The sequence below is a fragment of the Acomys minous genome, assembly GCF_964271855.1.
Source record: "Acomys minous genome assembly, chromosome: 6".
In the NCBI taxonomy this organism is placed as follows: domain Eukaryota; kingdom Metazoa; phylum Chordata; class Mammalia; order Rodentia; family Muridae; genus Acomys; species Acomys minous.
In genome coordinates this window covers 77132971-77146785 of record NC_140487.1, presented here as the reverse complement: position 1 = coordinate 77146785, position 13815 = coordinate 77132971, and the positions used below count along the sequence as shown (strand labels likewise).

Sequence of the window (13815 nt, the reverse complement as noted above, 5' to 3'; positions counted from 1 at the left end):
TTTTGCATGGTTAATTTTAAGTGCGTGGCGTACGCCTTTAATCCCAGCACTTGGGAGGCAGAGGCAGGCAGATCTCTGAGTTCAAGGCCAGCCTGGTCTACAAAATGAGTCCTGGACAGGTAGGACTATAAGAGAAACCCTGTCTCAGGGGGGAAAATGTGAGAATCTACTCTGTCTGTCAGCCATAAAGTGTATGTGAAGCCAGCTGAAGCTCTGGTGTCAGATAGTAGTGTACAATCCTCTTCCGGGATGGATTTTTCTTCCTCACTGCCACGTTTGATGTGTTAGTTGAAATGGTCTGAGGTTAGATGATGATAAACATGCCTAAATGCTGATTTTCACAAAGAGCAGCCAATAGCCACAGAAATTGGAGCAAATAGTTACTGCTTGGAAAGCAAATCGTGGGAACCTCAGTGTGCTCCATTCCGTGCCACAGACTTGGTAGGCACAGCCTGGTGCAGTGACAGACCCAAGGAAAGCCATGCTTCCTCAGCAGCTAGACTCTGGGCTGCCGCAAGCCTGTGTGCTCACTGCCATACAGTCCTTCTCACCACAGTAAACGACAGAGTTCTAAATGCTGCCGCCTTTTACAGGAGCCCAGTGAGGTGGGTAAAGGCACTTGCCCCCAAGCCTGATGACCTAAATCCAGTCTCCAGAATCCACATGGTGGAAGGCGAGAACTGGCCCTCAAATGTTGTCCTCTGACTCCCTTGTGTGCTCTGTGGTAATGCCGCCCACACTAAAATACATATTTAAAACTTATGTAAAGAGGAATAAGTAGGGTGATAAAGGACCAACCCCAATTGAATGGAAATTTTAAAGTATCCAGATGCTGGTATTTTCTCCCTCTGCTTTTTATTGTTGTTTTGCTTTCCTCATATACGTTCATCTTAAGCTGAGCCAAGTACCTCTCTATTTTAAATGATCTTAAACCTTTTCATTTTAATAGTAGCAAGAGGAATGTTTAATTTCAAACTAAGCCTGGATAGATAAGAGGCATGGGAAAAGCACTTGTACATACTGTCCATGAGAATGTGACTGGCAGAGTTTCTAGAAGGCAGCTAGACCGTGCAGAGTGGAGGTATACGTATGCATGTCCAGCACTGAACAGATGGCTCAGTGGTTAGCCTGAGTTTGGTTCTTAGCAACTATGTTCTCAGTGGCTTACAACTGCCTGTACCTCAGCTCCAGGCGACCTGACAGCCTCTGCTGGTATTTAAGCTCATATGTTATACCCACACAGATATGTACACATAATTCAACACAAAAAGTATAAATAATCTCTAAAAGATGTGAGGGTTACTCTCTGTTAAAGCAGCCATGATCGTTTACTGTTTGACAGCATTGCTTACAATAGGAGAAGTTTGAAAGTATGGAATTTAACTAGTGCTTAAGTTATGATAGGAGTGCCCACTGCTTACATGGAAGGATCATACCATGGCCCACAGATGACATGGTTAGTACTACTCAGACCTACTGGGCACTTAAAACAGTGTTCCCTGTTGCAGTAGGATAGTACCTGTGATACATAGCAAATAGCTTGTAACACTGCATTTCTTGCAGACTTAATTTTAGGTTGGGGCTTTACTATTTTTCTTTTCTTTTCAGAGGCTAGATTTTTCCTTTTTTAATTTAGAGAACACAAAGTTAGAGCTGATTGACCTCATTTTCCAAAATGTGTACACAAAGCATGCCTAAAAGTGTGTACACTGGGGCTGGAGAGACGGCTCAGCGGTTAAGCGCACTGACTGCTCTTCCAGAGGTCCTGAGTTCAATTCCCAGCAACCACATGGTGGCTCATGACCATCTGTAATCAGATTTGATGCCTTCTTCTGTTATACATGGAAATAGAACACTCATATAAATAAATAAATAAATTTTTAAAAAGTGTGTACACTAAAGTTGGTTTTTGTTTTTTACACTAAAATTTTAAGAACATATATTAAAACACTAAGTGATGGATGGTTCCATTAGGATGGCTTTTCTTTTCTTAGTTGATATCATAGATTATTAATTTTTAGGGGGTTTTTTTGTTTTCTTTTCTTTTTTCTTTTTTTGGTTTTTCGGGACAGAGTTTCTCTGTGTAACAGCTCTGGCTGACCTGCAACTCACTCTGTAGACCAGGCTGGCCTTGAACTCACAGAGATCCGCCTGCCTCTGCCTCCCAAGTGCTGGGATTAAAGGTGTGTGCCACCACTGGGTTTTTTCTTTTATATATATATATAACATTTTTTCATTTATTATTATTATCATCATCATCATCATTATTTGGGGGGCATTCGAGACAGGGTCTCTCTGTGTAGCCTTGGCTGTCCTGGACTCACTTTGTAGATCAATCTGGACTCGAACTCACAGAGATCCGCCTGCCTCTGCCTCCCGAGTGCTAGGATTATAGGCGTGCGCCACCACGGCTTCTTTTATATTTTTATAATCACAGAAATAAAAGTATTTTCAGTTTTTATATTAAGCTTGGGTTTTGTTTGTTTGTTCGTTTTGGGTATTTTTGTTTTCTTTGTTTTTTAGGGAACAAACTTCATGTTTCTGCTCTGTTTTGACCAAAGATCTTTTTTTTTTTTTTATGTTGGGATGAAAAATGTGAGCTCTTTTTACCACCTTGGATTTCTATAGAGTATGGAAGCCACACAGTTATTCCTCACAGAGGCGCCTCATCTGTTCTTGTGCACTAGCGCGTTCCCTCCCCCCTCGCTCCCCCCCCCCCCTTTCTGTGTGTGAGACAGAGAGAGAGAATGAGAATGTGTTTCTACTTCATAGTCCAGAAAGCAGAATTCAGATCTGACTGTAGGCATAAAACAAGTGTGACAGAGTGTTAATTCTACATTTCAGACCATATGAGTGTCTATGACTTTGTTAAAGTGACCAAGTCCCAGGAAACAAATAGACTCTGGTAACCGACTAGCTGCACTGTGGGATGTGGAGGGCCCGTGTTTCTGTGGAGCAAAAGTGAGTGTACGATGCTATTCCAGACCTGAAGGTGTGTCCTGTCATCCAAGGGTACTCATTGCGTGCTGGCCTAATGTTAGCTTTTTTGATCCTCTGTAAATTAATAGTTTCCCATTTTTATAAGAAAGTTAAGATCTAGTTTCTAGTCCCAGCACTATTATATACAAATTCTAGACCTCACTTATATAAGCTTTCCTGCCTCATAAAGTTAGAGAAAGTACAATTTAGGTATTGTGGAGTAAAGTGCTTTGAAAATCAAACCATCTCAAATTTCATTACAATTAGTTTTTTCAAAATTGTATTTAATACTTAATTTTAGAAAACTTAAGACTTTACTATTTTTTCATTTCTTCTCAAAGACTGTATAGCCCTGGCTTGCCTGGAATTTCCTATGCAGATCAGGCTGGCCTCAGACTGGCAGAAACTCATCTGTTTCTCCCTTCACAGTGCTGGAATTAAAAACATATACCACCATACCTAAGTGCAATTGGCTTTATTTTCAACTGGGGGTACGGGGTAGGGAGAGATTATGTTTTTATGTATGCAGAAGCCAAAAGACAGCATCTTTTACCCTCCAGTCCTCTGCAAGAGCAATAAACATTCTTAACCGCTAACCCAGCTCCCCAGCTCCCCTTTCTGCCCTCCTTAAACACTGAAAATTGCCTCACGCAGATAGATGGGAGTTATAGGACAGGGTTGTTGATCTCATCCAGAATTGACTGCCCTGTATTCAGAAAGCAGAGCTGTGGGTGGGGCTCTGCGGTTGTGCTTCGGGTTTTTCCTTATCTTTTTGCTTTATTTTTGAATGTATAATTCTTGTCCCAGTGTGGTGGTGAAAGCAGGAGGAGCAGAAGTTCAAGTTCAAGTCAGCTTTAGCTGCACAGCAAGTTTATGGACAGCCTGGGCAGTATGAAACCTTGTCATGAAAAAACAACATACACACAAGAAGAGAAGAAAGTATAATTCTTTTTCTAAACCACTCTTAAATAAAAATTTGAGAAGGTTGAGGTAAGGTTTAGCAGAGTAACCTACTTTTGGGTAGGTTAGGTTCTATGTTACCCAGAGTAGTTTTGAATGTTTTTCCCCCCCAGACTTGGTCTTACTGTGTAGCTCTGGCTGTCCTAGAATTCACTATGTGACCAGGCTAGCCTTAAACTCACAGGCGTGCCTCTGCCTCCTAGGTTAAGAGTTAAAGATGGTGTGTGCCGCCATACCCAGAAAATCTTGACCGTTTGAGCTCAAGCAATTCTGCCTCAGCTTCCCAGGTAGCAGAGACTCTGGGTGTGGACTATATTGTGCATGCCTTGTTTTTCAGAAAATCAGCACCTCACGTTAGCAAGTCATTCTAGGACTGACAGCAGGATCTAGAGAGTGGCTTCATCTGTGCTTCTCAGACACCACTGTGATCAGTTGTTCTGGAGCAAGCCCTCAGGTCCACTCTTGATGCCAGCCTCTGCTGCTAGTTCTCAGCTGCACTTGAAGCCAGAGAGCTACATTGTTTCCTGAGGAGTTTTCAGTCGGTCTCCTGGGGTGGGACAGCACACAGCCTCTAATCCAGTACTTGAGAGGCAGGCGAGAGCTGGTAGATCTCTGTGAATTGGAGGACAGCCTGGTCTCGAAGTGAGTTTCAGGCCAACAAAGCTTTATGGTGCATAGGGGAGAGGAGTTAGTTCTTTTGCCTCAGTTGAGCAGGATAGGACATCCATATTCTGGAGAGGATGTACATGTTGGGGAAAGCTGTATTTGAAAAGATTTGTAAAGAGTCTACTATGGAAGGGATTATGGAACCATCTCTGAGAAGCCTGCGAGGTGTCACTGCTTCACTCTACTCCCTCCTTCCCTGCTGTTCTCACTGCCCCTTGACCTTGTGGTCCTTTACTCTCACTGGGGCCATCTTTGTTGCCTTAATGGTCCCTGGGAGGGATGATGCAACTGGACAGTAATTCTCTAGTTTCAGGAAACTGTCTGAAGCAGTCCACACAGCAGTTGCTTCGTTAGGAGGGGTTAGTCACACTCTTTGATTCATTTTTCTTGTCAGGGTTTTTGAGGGCTTTGTTTTGTTTTGATAACGCATGGGTCTAGTCTTTCCTACACAAAGAGTAGAAAACATTATGCTAAGCAAAATAGAGAGAAATGAACATATGACCTCACAAAACGAGGTAAAGTAAAAAGTAAAGGTTAGACTGGGTGCAGTGGCGCACACCTGTAATCCAAGCACTTGGGAGGCAGAGGCAGGTGGATCTCTGAGTTCGAGGCCAGCCTGGTCTACAAAGTGAGTCTAGGACAGCCAAAGGCTATACAGGGAAACCCTGTCTCGAGGCGGGGAAGAAAAGTAAAGGTTACTAGGGGTTAGGGGCCTTAAAATGAGGAAAGTAGTAACTGTTTTTATTTGGGTTGATAATGAAGAAAGTTCTGGAAGTAATCTTACAGCATAGTGAATACACCTTATGTCCCTGAATTGTACATGTTAGAGTAGTGATTTCATGTTATGTATAAAAAATGATTTAAAGGGGGAAGCTGGTGGTCTTCAAGGTTGGCTTCACGATAAGCCACCCGAGGAATTTAAAGTCAGGCCAATTAAGTGTGAGTCTTTGCGGATGGAAGTCAAACAGCTTTAGTTTTACCCTAAGATTCTGTGTTAGCCACTGCTGTAAGCAACAGTTCCAGCTGCCTCTCTATGCCAAGCAGGCTGCCTTTTTTTATGGGTGGAGTGTCATGTAACTCAGGCCGACTGGCACTGAACTCCTGGAAGTCCTTCTGTCTCTGACTCCCAATGCTAGCATTACAGACCTATGTCACCACACCCAGCAGGCTTTTCTTACTGTCAGAGTATGAATGTAAAGCATGCCTTGCCATGCTTTGCAAAATATCAAATGGAGGGAATAGGCATATCCTAGTGGTAGAGTGCTTGCCTAGCATTCAAGCTGCAGCACCACCAAAAGGAAGAGAGGCAGACAGACAGCAGGCGTCTCTGGCCTCCACCTGGCTGGAGACATGCCTCAGTGCATAAGGGCTTGCCGTTCAAGTATGAGAACCTAAATTCAAATAGCCAGATCCCATGCATGTCTCTGTGTGTCTGTGTCTCTTTCTGTGTGTGTGTGTGTGTGTCTCTCTGTCTCTCTGTCTCTCTCTCTCTCTCCCTCCCTCCCTCCCCTCCCCCACACACATGCACCTTTTTAAAAGATCATGTAGGCATATTGAGATAAAAAGATAATAAAAACATATGGTGTAGGGCCAGCAAGTTAGCTCAGCGGGTGAAGGCACTTGGCCTCCAAATCTGATATGATTGAAGTTCAATACCTGGGACCCACGTTGTAGAAGATGAAAGCCAATACCCATGCCATGGCATGCAGACATGCAGACATACATACATAGTAATTTTTAAAATGTGATATAAGCTGGACATGGTGGCACATGCCTTTAATCCCAGCACACCAAAGCCAGGCACAGGTGGATCTCTGAGTTCAAGGCCAGCTTGGTCAACAGAGCAAGTTCCAGGCCAGCCAGGGCTACACAGAGAAACCCTGTCTTGAAAACAAAAGAACAACAACAAAAGAAAAATATCATGTATCCTTAGAGCATGGTATATGTATTTTTTTTAAGCAGTGAAGCATAAAGTATATTTAAGAATGTTGAGAAAAGGGATAATGACCATGTAAAATACACATTTAGGAGGATACTATAAGACCAAAGAAATATTTGCAACTTATATGGTTGCAAATATGGCTTCCTTCAAATTAATAAGAAAAATTAGGGGCTGGAGAGATGGCTCAGAGGTTAAGAGCACTACTTGTTCTTCCAAAGGTCCTAAGTTCTATTCCCAGCAACCACATGATGGCTCACAACTATCTATAATGAGATATGGTATCCTCTTCTGTTATACATGCAGGCAAAATACTGTATAGTTAATAAATAAATGAATCTTTTAAAAATGAAAATAAATAAAAGAACAATCACTTAAAGAACAAATAACCAATAAACATTTAAAAAAATTTTAACTCACTAGTAATAAAAATAAAAATATCAGATAAGGCCAAACCCTAAAGCTCAGTAGTTAACAAGAAAGAAAGATGTGAAGGAAATGTGGAACGTCTAGCTGAAGAGAGAGCTCAGCCATTAAGCGCACTTGTTGGTTCTACAAGGGACCTGGCATCGATTCCTAGAGCCTACATAGTAGCTTAGAGCCTTATGTAACTCTGGTTCTGGGGAATTTAATGCTTTCTTCTGACCCCTGTGGATACCAGGCATACATGTAGTACACAGACATACATGCAGGCAAAACACCTATACACATAGAATTAAATTTTTTTAAAAATTTTAAGGCAAGTGTAGAACAGTGAGTACTGTCACTGTCTGTGGGTAGGAGAAGGAAAGGTGGTATCTGTCAGTTTTGAGCGTGTGCCTTTTACCAACAGTTTCACTTTCCATAGTTTCTTAATGTACACACAATAGACACGATGGTGCATGCTTTCAACTCACCTCTCAGGAGACAGCAGCAGACAGGTCACTGTGAGTTTGAGGAGGAAGAAGAATCAGAGAGGAGAAGGAGAAGCATGCATGAGACAGCACTGCATGACTTTTCTCTAATAAGGCAGTATCGTGTGATGGATAGAATTTGACCTACAGGGAAAGCTGTTCATCAGGCTAAGGCTTCTGGAGGGGAGACTGAGTTGATAGGCCAGCAGGCCTCTTACTTTAGTGTGCGGTTTACAAAAAGAGTGTAACTACCACAAGCCAGCGGAGACTGACCAACCTGAGCGTAGGAAAAGTGAGACTTGAAGGGCAGCACATTAAGGGGTTCCTAGGGTGTGAAAATGGAGGCAAACGTGTGACTTGTCTGAAGAAATGAAAAAATGAGTGACTCCACTGGCTGGTCCTCGACCTCACTCACCTGAAGTTACAGTCGCACTGGGTCGTCCCATGTTTTCTATGGCACTATGTTTTGAGTGGGGAGATAATGCAATTGAGAAAAGCCAGTGTTCAAGACACCCCAGTGTTTTGTTGGCAATTGTAGGCAACTATATTTCTCATCAGGATCAACCACTTTGCTCATCTCTGAACAGAAGTTGGTAGTGCAAATAATCCAGATAATGAGCAAGGAAATCATTACGCTTTAGTTCTCTAGTGTCCTTGAAGTACACATTTGGATGTAAGGCGTCTGTCAACTTGGAAGTTCTTCATTTCAAATTCAAATAACACCTGGCTGATGTTATCTCAGGGTAAAGGGCCTGAGTTCACAATTCCCAGAACCATGTGAAGTCAGGCATGGTGATACATGTCTGTACTCCAACTCTTTTGTCTGTTTGTTGTTTGGGTTTTTTGCTTTTGTTTTTCTGAGACAGGCTTTCACTGTATAACCCTGGCTGTCCTGGAACTCACTCTAGGCCAGGCTGGCTTATAACTCACAGAGACCCACCAGCCTGTCTCCGCCTCCCTGAGTGCTAGGAGTAAAGGCCTGTGCCACCACTGCCAGAGAATCCCCAGGAGCTCACAGGCCAGTCACCTGGCGGATTGCAGTGATGACAAAGAGTGAGGCCTTTGAAAGTAGAAAGTGAGGACCTTCATCCAAGGTTGTCCTTTGTCCTCCACACAAATGTTGTAGCATAGCTCATACACATAGAGATAAAAAATAATAATTTCCAGTTTACCTTCTCTGCCATGTCATGATTTTCTTGTGGACTGTAGAAATCTTACCTTCTGCATATTTTAATATGTGCTACTTCACTTTAAATTTGTTACACAGTTGTCCTCACTGTATACAATACTCAAATCCACAGGTGCACACATTCTTACAGAAAGTGAAACATAGTGTTCTGTGTGAGGTCTATCTGAGTCTTTCCATTAAGTTACCTCTGCATTACCTATAATATCACCCAATACAATGTAAGTCCTTATGAGCAATTGTTAGACTGTGTTATCTAGGAAACAACTACAGAAAAGATTAGTCAGGACATAATCAGTACAAATGAGTTTTGTTTTTGTTTTTTTACCCTGAGTGTTTGTTTCACAGTTGGTTGAACCTGCAGATACATAACTCATAGACACCAAAGACTGATTTGTATTCAATAGAGGTAGAGTTAGGAGACATACTGACTTGAAAGTTCTTTTCTTACAACTGAGCCTAATAACCAATGAGGACCCTCAAAAATCCCTGGTATAAAGATAGAGGGAATGAGGAGCAAATGGCATTTTGGAGTGTGTTAAGGATAATACATTTGCTGAACAGCAAATAAATAATAACTAAATACAGATGGCAGATTGCTAGCACAGTAAGAACTACTGTTTCATTTTAGCTGTTTTGGGCTTTTTTTTCTTTCTTTCTTTCTTTCTTTCTTTCTTTCTTTCTTTCTTTCTTTCTTTCTTTCGAGACAGGGTTTCTCTGTGTAGCCTTGGCTATCCTAGACTTTGTAGATCTGCCTGCCTCTGCCTCCCGAGTGCTGGGATTAAAGGCGTGCACCACCACACCCTGCTTGGCTTTTATTATGTGTCCAGATATTAGATCAAGAATGATGGCTTGAGGGCAGGGCGTGGTGGCGCACACCTTTAATCCCAGCACTTAGGAGGCAGAGGCAAGCCGTTTGCTGTGAGTTCTAGGACTGTCTGGCCTACAAAGAGAGTCCAGGACAGCCAACTACCCAGAAACTCTGTCTTGAAAAACCGAAAAAGAAAAGAAAAGAAAGACATATGCTAATGGGAGTGTTCTGCTGTTTAGTCCAGCTCTTCAATTAGGCTGTTGAGCATTTTTAGAGTTCTTTTATTTCAAAACCATCTCTAATTGAATATGTGCTTGCCTTTTTTGTGATTGGATGTGATGTAATCCAGGCTGCCCTGGAACTTGGTATGTAGCTAAGGATGACCTTGAACTGATCTTCCTGTTTCCACCTCCTGAATGCTGGGATTACAGACAAGTGTCACCATGCTCAGTTTAGTTTCCACATAATCTTTTCTTTTCCTTTCTTTTCTTTTTTTTAACTATTTTCAATTTTTATTTTTATTTACTTTACAACCTGATCACAGCCACCAGCCCCCCTCTCCTCTCCTCCTCAGATCTCCTCCCACATTCCTCCATCCCCTTATCCTCAGAGAAGGGGAGGCCCCACCATGGGTACCAGCCCACCCTGGCACCTCAATCACAGCAGGACTAAGTGCATGACACTGGACGAGGCAGCCCAGCTATATGAAAGGGATCCAAAGGCAGGCAATAGTGTCAGAGACAGCCCCTGCTCTAATTGTTAGGGGACACACATGAAGAACAAGCTGCCCATCTGCTACATATGTGTAGGGGGCCTAGGTCCCGTGTATGCATGCTCTTTAGTATGTGGTTCAGTCTCTGTGAGCCCCCATGGGCCCAGGTTAGTTCACTCTGTAGGTCTTGTGGTGTTTGGTCCCTCCAGCTCCCTCAATTATTCCCCTACTCTGTTTTGTTTTTTTTTTTTAACTTCATGTGTGTATGTCTGTGCACCACATGCATTTAGTACCTGCAGATACCAGAAGAAGGAATCCGATTCCCTGGGACTGCACTTAACAAACTGTTATGAGCTACCATGGAACTCATGGAGTCAAGGAATCAAACTTGGGTCCTCTGGAAGAGCGGTCAGTGTTCTTCACTGCAAGCCCTCTTTCTAGCTCCTACATTTTTTGCTTTTTATTGCTACTGACATGATTTTGATACCGCTTTCTCTCCAGTTGTACCCTGGAAGGAGTAGTATTTTTCTACTGTGGTGGCTTGGAGTAAGTTTACTGGCTAACGTAGGGCTCTATAGGCTCACATAGGGCCCTATAGGCTCACCAGAGACCTATGTCAGAATGAGAGCAGCCACGCAAGCGTATTCAAGCCCAATTAAAGGGCAGTCAGAGTGAGATCCTGCTGATTGTCTCCCTGGGGATCACAGACAAACCTCCCTTAACAAGCACAGCGAGAAGCTTTGCTTCCCAAACTCTCTAGGACCAGTAATTAATCCAACTAACAATAAAGACACAGAGTTAAATTCTGGAAAGGAATTATTTAACTCTTTCTATGCTAGACAACTGATAACTGATTTTCCCCTTATATTCCCTTTCTGGTCAGGGTCTGGATCCCTGTGCAGGCCATGCCAACTCACCTCCTCCCAAGTGCTTCCTGCTTACAGCCTTCTGCCTACAATACTCTCCATGTATATTTGGCGCTAAGGCATCAAAAGGCAGGCTAATAGAAATGCATCCATTTGCAAACCTGCGCTATCAGCTGGCTCATGAGGTCATTCCTACAGTTATTTTAAGAAAGTATATCTCAAGCCGGGCGTGGTGGCGCATCCCAGCACTCGGGAGGCAGAGGCAGGCAGATCGCTGTGAGTTCGAGGCCAGCCTGGTCTACAGAGCGAGTCCAGGACAGCCAAGGCTACACAGAGAAACCCTGTCTCAAAGGACCAAAAAAAAAAAAAAGAGAGAAATGCAAATCATGTTTGCATTCATGGTCCCCCCCTACTGTATTACAGGTTGTATCATCTTCTAGTGTGATGAGATTCTTTATTTATTTTAGGAAGAACTATAAGAACACCTAGTAGATACATCCTCCCCCCCCTCCCCCCCGTATTTAAGTATTATATGTTCATTCTTTAAACATCCTCCACCCTTTTTGCTTTACCTTTTATTTACAGCTATAGCCAGATTTTTGAGTCTGACTTTTTACTCAAAATACTCTCTGATTTTATGGTGCAAGGCAGCACAGATGTGTCCTTGGTGGGTACAGGGTGCTGCTCTCTGCAAGATTGAAGATTTTTAACTTAATTAACTGCTTTTCTTGCCCCAAATCATCATCATCCTTGCTGAAGAGTGTTCACAGCACAGACCTACTGCCCTCCTGCATGTGTGCACTGGTTCTGAGGCCAGGAAATAAGTATGTCAGTTGTCTGTGATTTAAACCTGCTTTGATCTCAATTAGCTTTGCAAAATCAAGCTGAGTAAAGTCCATGATGTATTCAGTATACACAAGTCGCTACATCTACCTCTGAGACTTGTATACGCTGGCCCAGCTTCCAGGGAACTTGGTAAAGAAAAACTTGGGTTATTTTCATCTTACTAACTGGGAAAGCAATTTATTTTCACATCTTACAAGCATCCACCTCTTCATGGATGTAATCCACCTTTTTTAAAAAATGGTTTTTCAAGTCAGGGTCTCTGTAGCCTTGGCTGTCCTGGAGTAGCTTTGTAGACCAGGCTGGCTTCAAACTCACAGCGATCTGCCTGCCTCTGCCTCCCAAGTGCTGGGATTAAAGGTGGGTGCCACCACACCCAGCTGTAATCCACCTTTTAGTATTTGTGATGTTTTCACTTGGGTCTCTGGAGGTCCTGCTTCAGAGACATCTCACTTACAGACAACGATTTTCAGCCTGCTGTTTCCTTTTTTCCTTCTTTTGTCGTCTTGATTCCCACCTCCAGAGCAGTGGTGACATGGACCATTAGCTGATGAGAATTATGGGAGGCAAATGAGGTGTGGCAGTGTCTGAGGCAGAAATCAGGTTTGGAGGTAGACGTTGTTGCCCTTCTGAGAACAGGTCTACAAAATGCAGCTTTTAAGGTCCTCTTAACCCATGGGTGTAGCCTCCCCAGTCAGTCACGAGCAGAAGTAACTGCAGGAAGCAGTGGGCTCTCAGTGCTCCCATTGGGAGTTGTTTTGTGCTCTTAAGATTTGGCCAGGCTGGACATCCCAGGTGTTGGTCATGAGTTCTCTGGTGACTCTTCTCGTCCAGGCTCAGCTTCGGGCATTTATCCCAGAGATGCTCAAGTACTCCACAGGTCGGGGGAAACCAGGCTGGGGGAAAGAAAGCTGCAAGCCTATCTGGTGGCCAGAAGACATCCCATGGGCCAATGTCCGCAGTGATGTCCGCACAGAAGAGCAGAAGCAAAGGGTGAGTTCCTCCCAGTTGCCCGTTGCCTACCTTCTGTCACTTCTGCTTCTTGGCTACAAAGTCTCAGAACATTTTAGTCAACCCTGTCCCTCCAAAGAAGGTGTATATTGTCTGATGTACAGCCCTTCTTGTTCATTACTCCATCACTGCACACAGAAAGATCAGGAAAGGCTGTGAATTTTCACTTTGTTTCTTCATAGCTGCTTTTGTAAAAGCTTTACTTACCCCAGAGAAACTTGAAGTTACAGGATTAGTCCTCTGAAAGCTTAGAAGTGGCCTTATTTCTGATTAGTAAGCCTCGCTGTTGAGTGCGGCATGGTGACACATACCTGTAACCTCAGCACCAGAATCTCTAGTTTAAGGCCAGCCTGGACAACATAGTAAACAATAGGCCAAACCCACTGAAGTCAGAAAAACAAGAACAAAGCAGTCACTGAGGGCTAGAAATGGCTGTGGCCCACAGTGATGGGCAGAAGCCCTGAGTTCAGTTCCTAGCACTCACATCAGGTAGCTACAGCCACATGAAAGTGTAGTTCCAGTGACTGAACCCTGTCTGGCTGCTGTGAGATACACTCACACAGACACACACAGATATGCATGTATGTATGCATGCATGCATGCATACATACACATGTATATACGTACATACATAGAAAAATTTTTGAAAGAATCACTTTTGAAATCAGTTTAGGGTTAGAGGGTTAAATTATATATGCTTCTTGATCAGTGTTATATCTTATGAGAAATTTGAGAGTTTGCCCTTAGTTTGGAATAGGGCATAAAACCTAAAGCTAACTCAGACCTTAGGAAGGAAGGAAAGCCATCAGTTTCTTGTTCCAGAATAATTCTGTGAGAAATCCTACGAGAGTAACTCTGTACAAAGTTTGATAAGCACATGGCTGATTACTCCATAGTGGCCTGAGTACTAGAGTTCTGTATGGCTGACTAAACTTTCCCTTCCTGGCCT

At 43.2% G+C, this 13815-nt stretch overlaps 1 protein-coding gene across 6 annotated transcripts in view; it reads left to right on the top strand.

Annotated features, from left to right (window-relative positions):
- NRF1 (nuclear respiratory factor 1) overlaps positions 1–13815 on the top strand; it is a 104329-nt gene that overhangs the window by 53954 nt on the left and 36560 nt on the right. For all 6 annotated transcript variants that reach the window (XM_084786359.1, XM_084786358.1, XM_084786356.1 and 3 more), the window contains one exon: positions 12690–12848. In XM_084786359.1, the coding sequence (XP_084642485.1) occupies positions 12690–12848 (159 nt within the window). The remainder of the gene's footprint in view (positions 1–12689; positions 12849–13815) is intronic.